This window comes from Eschscholzia californica, unplaced genomic scaffold (genome assembly GCF_041429995.1).
Source record: "Eschscholzia californica isolate CP2 unplaced genomic scaffold, dmEscCali1.0.p SCAF_1, whole genome shotgun sequence".
In the NCBI taxonomy this organism is placed as follows: Eukaryota; Viridiplantae; Streptophyta; class Magnoliopsida; order Ranunculales; family Papaveraceae; genus Eschscholzia; species Eschscholzia californica.
In genome coordinates this window covers 69,743,307-69,752,058 of record NW_028238198.1, presented here as the reverse complement: position 1 = coordinate 69,752,058, position 8,752 = coordinate 69,743,307, and the positions used below count along the sequence as shown (strand labels likewise).

The following is an 8,752-nucleotide window of genomic DNA, read 5'->3' as shown; positions in this document are numbered from 1 at the left end:
AAGCTAAGTCATTGCCAGCCGAGAGTATGTTTTGGAAAATCTTCAACGAGGTGAGACTGAAGGTAGCCGGTGCACAAATTAAGGTTGTTGACAACCCCTACAACGAACAGTTTATAGCAAAATTGGGTATATATGCTACTTTCGAATACCCAAGAAGAACTATCTGCATATGGAAGGCTCCAAAACCAAATTATGTTATGATTAATATTGATGGCTCACTTCGCATAAACAGAGGTTGTTATGGTGCTATCATTCGGGATGAACAAGGAAATACTATAAGTGCATCAATAGGGACAAAGACTCCTTCAACTATTACACACCATGAGCTCCAAGGCATTGAGGCAGGACTTAAATTGGCTAACAACCTTCATTTAGGTCGTGTGCAAGTCAATACTGATTCGATGACAGTCAAATCCTTCTTCACCGCACATGGACCTAAACCACCATGACATTGTTGGAACATTTGGAGAAGGATTTTGCGCCTCACTACCGGATTACAAAGAACTTGAGGTCAAACACATATACAGAGAGTCGAATAGAGCTGCAGATATTTTAGCTAACTGGAACACGACAAACCCATATGAAGAACTTCACCAGACGAGTTTCACCGAGGAGTTACACGATATTATTCGTGAGGATAAAGAAGGAAAATTGTATTTAAGAATTAAGTAGTCTCTTTACATTCTTAATTATTTGGGTCCGAGCCCTATCTTAGTGTTCCGTTTCAAAAAAAAAAATCTTAAATAATTGTTAGGTACAAAACTTATTTTTGACTTTAGCAAAGACTGTTCGCCTTCACCACCTATTTTTTCTCCTAGATTTTTGCATTTTTTTTCTTCACTAGGTACGGAACCACTATAACTTCATGATTAAATGTGACCCCTCTTTCCTACAAAATTCTTAATCCTTTGCGATTTATACTCTTTTTTTTTGTTGAAATTTTGCGATTTATACTCTGGACACAAAACGTTCATAAATCTTAGTTTTTTTTAATTAAGATCAGAGTTTGATGAATTATTAACATTTAAATATTCTGTGGTCAAAATAGGCAATTACTTATTGTTATAACATTTATAGTTAACTTAAAGATAAAATTCAAATACTTCAAATTAATAGGAAAAAAAATGACGTAGCACTTACAAATAATATCACTTACTGAGTGATTATCACTTCTTTGCAACAAAAAAGTGATTATCACTTAATAAGTGGAACACTTACAAGTACTTTAAAACAAACACCCTCCAAGTGTTTATACAGTGACATTAATCAGTCGTCACATCACAATAGAAAATCAAAACTTCAGTCTCAATAATCAAAACTTTGAGCTTGATAGCAAAATACTTCCTCTCGGAAGTCCGTTAGCTATTTCATTTTCAATTTTTAATAAATCATGGATTCCATCTCTTCTGAGTATCGAACCTCAGACTTCAAGAATTTCAAAGTTTATGTCATCACTATCGACCACAACCAAGTGAGAACAGAACATAGCCATTACACGACCACATTATAAAAAAAATACATTTTGTCTCATATGATGAATGGGCAAGACAGGTCACATTATCTCTCCCAAGAGCCCATGGCACATATTAAGACACTAGTATTACTTTCTTTACAAATCAATGAATGATAGATGTCGCTTTTTCTCTTATTTCTTTTTTACGCCTTAAATAGGTTGTTTAAATTCCTAGTAATGGTGGACTACAAAATTAATTAAAGAGGTTTTCAAACACTTTTTCCATATACAAATCTTAGAAAGCTACCATTGTCCCCAGAGTCTTGGTTTATATTAGATATAATGACTGAATGACTTACATATTTATTAGATGGGTTTTTCAAGAAGGGTTTGCTCCCAAAGTACAACTAATAACCGTTTCATCTCTCATCTCTCTCTCTCTCTCTCTCTCTCTCTCTAAAACTACTTTTACAGATCTTTGTGTTAATAGGACTGTTGTTGGAGTATCAATTATACAGGTTTTAGACTTTTAGGCTCTTCATATTCATAAAGGAAAATGGAAATACTAATTGATTTATGTAAAGCTAGAGCTTTGGGAATAGACTAATCTTGGAGAAATTGAGAAGTTGGAAAAAATTGACTCTTCATATACCAAATTAGCTAATCTTCTTTCTTTTATTTAAGGTTACTATCTAATCAAATGTTCTAAAACTTAATTTAGGCTAAAATGTAAAATAGATACTAGCATATATAATCGGGGCGGGGCGGGTTTTAAAACTAAATCCCATACCCGCCCCGAACCCGATAAAAATTTTGAGCACCATACCATCCCCGCCCCGTTTAATAAACGGGTCGGTAAAACCCGTTCCATTAGGGCCGGGTTTGGACAAAAAACCATCGGGTCAGTTTTAATTGCCACCCCTAGTTTTCAGGAGGACGGATTCCTCCTCCAGATTTTCTTCTTTTTAGTTTATGTTATCTTTTAGATCTATAATAAGATCTTGGAGTGTAGGTTTTAGAGAGAGAAACTATTGACTCAAAACCCATCTTTCACAGGTTTTTTCTCACTCTCTTAACTCTAAAGAAATGTGAATACAGTCTATATATGCAAGGCGTGATGCAAGCAGAGGTAGCCCTAGATACCTCACCGGGAGGACACCTAGTTGGAACCCGAGTACTGACTTAACAACCCCAATCTGATCTGAGTTCATTCCTGGACAATAAATTGAACTTTTCTGCTCATTAACCGCTGAGCCAACATCCACTCTCGTAAAAACCAAGAGGTCGTCTGCGAAGCAAAGATGTGTCACAATCGGGTCTCGACAACGAGGATGGAGTCTAAAAGTACCATTATGTCTTTCCTGTTGAAGTAGGACTGAGAAGACCTCCATTACCATAACAACGAGATATGGTGAAAGCGGACAACCCTGTCGTAAACCCTTCTTACCCTCAAAATAACCATGTGCGCCTCCATTAACCATAACCGAAAAGCGAGAGGTAGACACACATTCTGTTATCCATCAAATGAACCGGTCTGGCAGGCCAAACTTCTTGAGAATTTTAAATAGAGCTGACCATCTGACAGTGTCGTAGGCCTTTCGAAGGTCTATTTTGACTGCACACCTATCCAGACCCTGTGCTTTACCATAATCTCGTACTAGTTTGTGCGCCAACATTATGTTATCTTGTATTAGACGCCCGGATATGAAAGCTGATTGATTTTCGCTGATAAGTGAGGCAACATACACTTTCAGCCTATTTGCTAATATCTTCGTAATACATTTATATAAGACATTACAACATGAGATTGGCCTGAAATCACTCAGAGAAGATGGATTAGTAACCTTAAGAATCAAGGAAATAAGGGTTGAGTTTACCCTCCTTAGCAAGCGTCCCGAGCGGAAGAAGCACTGAACGACTCGTGTGAAGTCATCTCCCACTATCTCCCAGAGAGAATTGAAAAATAGTGAAGATAACCCATCTAGTCCTGGTGCCTTATCCGACCTAATAGCAGAGAGAGCTGCTACAATTTCATAACGGGTAACCTGACGTTCAAGTGAAGGTGCTGAATTTGGACTGAGGGTATGTGGAAATTCGAAGCTCATGAGTATTTCATCCTCTTCTTCATGTGGAGAGTCTGTGCCAAAAAGACCTGTGTAATAGTCAACAAAACATGTGGGAATAACATCTACATCAGAAATCTCAGTGCCATGCTCTAACATTATTTTTGTGATGCTATTTCGTGCTTTTCTCTCTTTAATGGAGTTGTGAAAGAAACGAGTATTTGATCATCTAAAGTCAACCATTTAACTCTGGATTGTTGCTTTTGCATAGAAATTTCAGCAGACATTTTTGACACATACTCCTGAACTGAATGCCTTACGTTTCGTCTCAATATCGGGTTCATTGGATCTGCGAAGAGCTGCTCCTGGTACTCATGCATTTTTTCCTAGCCGAATCCACTTGGTTGGCTAGATTTGCAAACCTCGACCCCTTCCACTGTATAATTCTGCCTTTGAACGCCTTTAGTGTAGTAACCACTGGTGCATCGTATTTCCTGCACCTGGATAGACCAAGCCCCTGCAACCATATCAACAAACCCTGGCTCTTCTAGCCAACAATTAAAGAACTTAAAAGGACGTTTCCCTAATTGTTTAGTTTCCTCAAGGTTCACCACCATAGGTGTGTGATCGGATAAACCTGGAGGAAGAAATTCTGCCTTAAGGCCTGGGAAAAGATCAAGTAGGTCTATATTCATAAGACACCTGTCAAGCTTAGAAATTATATTATGAGTGCCCTCTCTAGAGTCCGACCACGTATAACGTTGTCCAGTGTACGGACAGTCTAAAAGATGTGCATTTTGAGTGCAATCATAAAAGTCAGAATAGTGACACTGTCGTACCACATCGCCTTCTAGTTTGTCATCAACATGAAGTACAGAATTATAGTTTCCCATAAATAACCATGATAATGCAAACCTGGTGGTAAGCTCTTCAATTTCTGTCCATAATAATGCTTGGCCAACGGAGAACGTGCATCCGTATACCATTGCCAGCATAAATACCTTCCCATTCCATTCCACTTGGACAGCAAGAAATTGACTGGAACTATGCACCTGCTGAATCGATAAAACATTTGGGTCCCACATGAGCCAAATGCGACCATTATTTTTATCATTGTCATTGTCCAAGAATTACCAAAATGGGTTAATGCTATGTTGAATTCTATTCATGTTTCGGTGAGCCACCTTTTTTTCAACAACCCCACATAAGCCCAGTTTTCGTATCCGAATTAGTTCCCTTACCTCCATGATCTTCCTGTCATCATTAAGTCCTCTTATATTTCAACCGCCAACACGTTCATTTAAAACCTTTGGTGGTTTCGGGCTCTTGGGTTTCTTATCATCGGTAGCCCGGACACCGAGTAGTTTCTCTTTAGGTTCCTTCATTCCTCCTCGTCTAGAAGCACTATTCACCCATGGAGTACTTCCAGCAGCTTCAATATGATCAAGTTCAGGGCTGCATTCCTCATTGGATTCACTATCACTAGCCGACTCTGACATTCTACTTGTAACATCTTGTTGCATCTTCGGCTTCTCTACATAAGGTATATAGTTCAATTCCTCCTCAAAAATCTAGTTTTGCACACATTGTCGTTTCGCCGATTGCGTCAATGGTTTATCATTTTTCATATTCTCACTGGCTCCCTTCAATCCAGCTTGTCGGGGTTGCTTACTATCCTTTTTGTGGGTCACTAGAGACCAGTCCCCTCCTTGGTTCAAGTTTTCAATTGAGTCAGAAGTTGAATTATCATGTGGGAATGTCAACTCATGTGACCTTTTGGAAATTTCCGTCTCTAAGTGTTGCATATTCCCACTCTGTTCTCCAGCCACCATTGGACGTTTAAGTATTTCAACTTCACCAAATTTAGGAGGTGCTTGGTTGGAATCATGGATACTTATAGCTGCTTCTTGGTTTTCCAGCATGGGTTCATCTCCTTTACTATGAAGCATAGCATTGCTCTTTTCTACCCACACCTGGTCTTGAATAATGTTGCTTGTTGGTTGTGTTGTATCCTCTTGGGACTTTCTACGAACACTTGAGGTGCACCTTTGATTCACATGCCCAAAACCATTACAGAGTAAACATTTCTGTGGCTTCCACAAGTATTCAACCCGAACTTTTATATCTCTCATACTATTCACTCTTATAGGAATTAAATCTACCAATTGAGTATCCTTACTAACCTCAATACAAACACAGGCATAGCTCAATCGTGATTGTGCTTCAGTGTATTTATCCATGGAGAGCAGTTGGCCAAAAAAGCTTGCTATAAGTAAAATTCCTTTCTCGTTCCAGAGTAATAAGGGAACATCATGAAGATTAACCCATATTGGAATGGTATCTAGTTCTGCTATGTCTTGTTCTATAAATGGCCGCCATGGACGAACAATAAAAAGTGTGTTTCTGATGAAAACTGGGGGGCTGGTTAGTATTCTGCAGCGATCCTCCTCAAGAGACAGCTCAATTATGTATGCTCCTGTTCAATTCTCCTTTGGGTTGCCAAATTCGAACCAGAGAGTTGCGCACTACTGTGTAAGGGACTTTCTCCCCTACAAATATTCCTACTAACAACGATTCACATCTTTCCTGTTCTTCGCTAAACTTGTTAAGGTCTACCTCTACCATTCGTTCACCATCAAAAATGGAGGGAGTTGTGAAATCAAAAGCCCCTGGTGCAGACGAAACCTTAGACTTGAACAAAGACGCCCAATTGAGAGACGGTTTGTTCTGACTTGAAATTGGTTCTCCATTAAGATTTTGAGTTGTTGTAGAAACCGATTGGGAGGAGGGAACATGCCCTCCCTCCTCGACAACCATGAATACCGGCGCCGGAAAAACCTAGTTTCTTCTTAGTCGCCGGAACACCAAACCTAAGTCTTTCCCTCCCGTTAGATAGAAGGAACTTTGATAAACTTAAACAAAATCTTTCGAGGGATCTAAACTCCTTCCAAGTGTTTCTTTTTTTCTTCATTTTCTTCCCCAAAGTTTTGTTTTCTTCTAATCATTAAATCCTAAAAACATGGAGAACAAACCTAATATGTTTAGAAGTGATGAAAAATACGTTTTAAGGCTCAAATCAACTGATTCTAGGGTTTGTGTTTACCTCTCTTGGGGAGGATTAATGGATGAAGAAACTTGCTTTGGAAGTCTCATGGAAGATGTATTAAAAGCTTCAATAAATTTTGTTTGATGATTTCTAGGGTTTAGAATAATTTTTCATTTTTTTTCTCTCAAACCTTGTTTCTGATTTTAGAAAAATAAGGGTAGATGAGTGATGGAGAAGGAAAAAATTTGACTAGAAGTTATGGAGCAGATGAGATAGATGAGTTTTTCTCTAGATAATAAGAAAGAGGAGGGAAAGAAGAAAGCGAGGGAAATGGCTTAAAATTTTTTAATTTTTTACTTAAAATTAATTTTAAATTGTAAAAATATTTTGTACCCCACATAGGAAAATATTCCCTGAAGATTTTACAAAGATACATGAATTCTTCAGAGAATTTATTCCCCAAAGAGTTTTCTTTATTCCCCAAAGCCACGGCATAAAACTAATAAATACTCCACACATGTTTTTTTGGAAATTTGGTCAAAATTCCCTAAAAAAAATTGGACTTTGGTCTAAAAGGATTGGAAAAAAAAAAAATTAAGTCTTCAAATCGTTGAGTATTTTTTTTATTTGCAACACCTTGTGACAGTTTTGCAATGCTTTGCGACAACTTTGAGCGCCTTGCAACAACTTTGCAACCGCTTTACAACAACGTTGGAGTGCCTTGCAGTACCTTACAACAGTTTTTCAACACCTTTACAAAAAATATTGGGTTTTTAATCAAACAAAATACAAATTTTTAAATTTTTAACAAAAAAATATAAAATTTTGATTTTTAACAAAAAAAAAAAAAAATACAACTTCCCTTTCTTATTTAAAAAAAAAGTTAAAAATTAGATTTTCAGACTAATTTTCTATTCTTTTTCTTATGTAACATATAATACCTATTACAATGTGGCCTTTTAGGTGTTTAGTGGGTTAAGGCAAATAATTTATTAGAAAGGGCGTTCTCATTTTCTTATTTAAATATTTTATTTACTCTATCAGCTTATAAGAGGATTCCTCTATGGGATATTAATATTTTTTTTTTTTTTTTTTGGAAATGGATTAACTTCATTAAATAGAAAAATGATGAAATTACATCTTGAAATTAAAACAGGGACTATTACCGAAACAATGGTTACAATTATGGACCGGACTGCAAAATGAATTACTAATAAAGTGCCGCGTGGGCGACTTCATGCGCTGCCACGTTTGCCGTCCTTGGAACTCGTTGGAAGCCAACTGTTGCCAACCCATCCACCAACTGTTTTGATTCCGAGATGAGCGAATGAATTCGCCACGGGATCGAATCCTGTCCGTCCGATATTGCCGAAATGACGACCTGGTTATCTCCTTCTATTAATACTCTTTGAAACCCTAACTCCAAAATTTTTTGACAAGCAAACCGGAGAGCTTCAGCCTCACTGATCAATGCCGATTGTGCTTCGATTCTTCTTCCTTCTTGAAAAACAATATCTCCGTTAGAGTTTCTAATCACCACCCCAACAGAAGCTCCATTATTGTTAAAGGTTCCATCAAAGTTGGCCTTGATCGTGTTTGGGGGCGGCGGGATCCAACAATCCTTCTCATTTGACATATTTAAATCACTTCCCTCCGATGATGTAGCTACCTTCTTGGCTAAACAGAGTATTCGATTGATATTTATATCCTCTCCATTGAAAATGAAGTTGTTCCTTTCTTTCCAGAGGAACCAAAGAAGGTAAACAACAAACCTCACTTTGAATCTGTCTTCTTTATAATTGACTATTAATTTTTTGATTAGTAACTCTGGATTATCTTCTTTGTTGCATTCCATGAATGATTGAGCCTTACTCCATAGTTCTGTGAAGATTGGACAAGAATTAAACAAATGCAAAGTGGTTTCCGGTTCATTTTGACAAAGTTTGCAAGTTGTCGAAATTTGGCCATTCCCCCTCGCAATATTTGATAACACAGGTAATCCTCCGTTCAGTAATCTCCATATAAATTGTAATACCCTTGGTTGGATGTCTGTTAACTTCCAAAATTTTGACCATGGAAATTCCGAATTAACTCTAGGATTTATGTGGGTCGATGATATTTCCTTGAAGAATGACTTTGGGGTAAACGCACCAGACAACGTAGGCATCCAAATTAGCCTATCTATAACAC

The 8,752-nt window shown here is 37.6% G+C and overlaps 1 protein-coding gene across 1 annotated transcript; it reads right to left on the bottom strand.

The window, feature by feature from the left end:
* Positions 1-3,902: 3,902 nt before the first annotated feature.
* LOC147568684 (uncharacterized) lies at positions 3,903-6,333 on the bottom strand. Its single transcript, XM_086660703.1, has 4 exons — positions 6,086-6,333; positions 5,153-5,949; positions 4,824-5,050; positions 3,903-4,568 (listed from the first exon to the last, which is right to left on the bottom strand). Exons 1-4 carry the CDS (start codon positions 6,331-6,333, stop codon positions 3,903-3,905), a joined length of 1,938 nt encoding a protein of 645 aa, XP_086516829.1.
* Between the last annotated feature and the right edge of the window lie 2,419 nt (positions 6,334-8,752).

Coding starts and splice junctions, on each gene's coding strand:
- LOC147568684 (XM_086660703.1), bottom strand. CDS start 6,333: ATGGTTGTCGAGGAGGGAGGGCATGTTCCCTCCTCCCAATCGGTTTCT. Junction 5,950..6,085: donor CAGGAAAGATGTGAATCGTT/GTTAGTAGGAAT, acceptor GGATCGCTGCAG/AATACTAACCAGCCCCCCAG. Junction 4,569..4,823: donor AGAGCCCGAAACCACCAAAG/GTTTTAAATGAA, acceptor TCGATTCAGCAG/GTGCATAGTTCCAGTCAATT.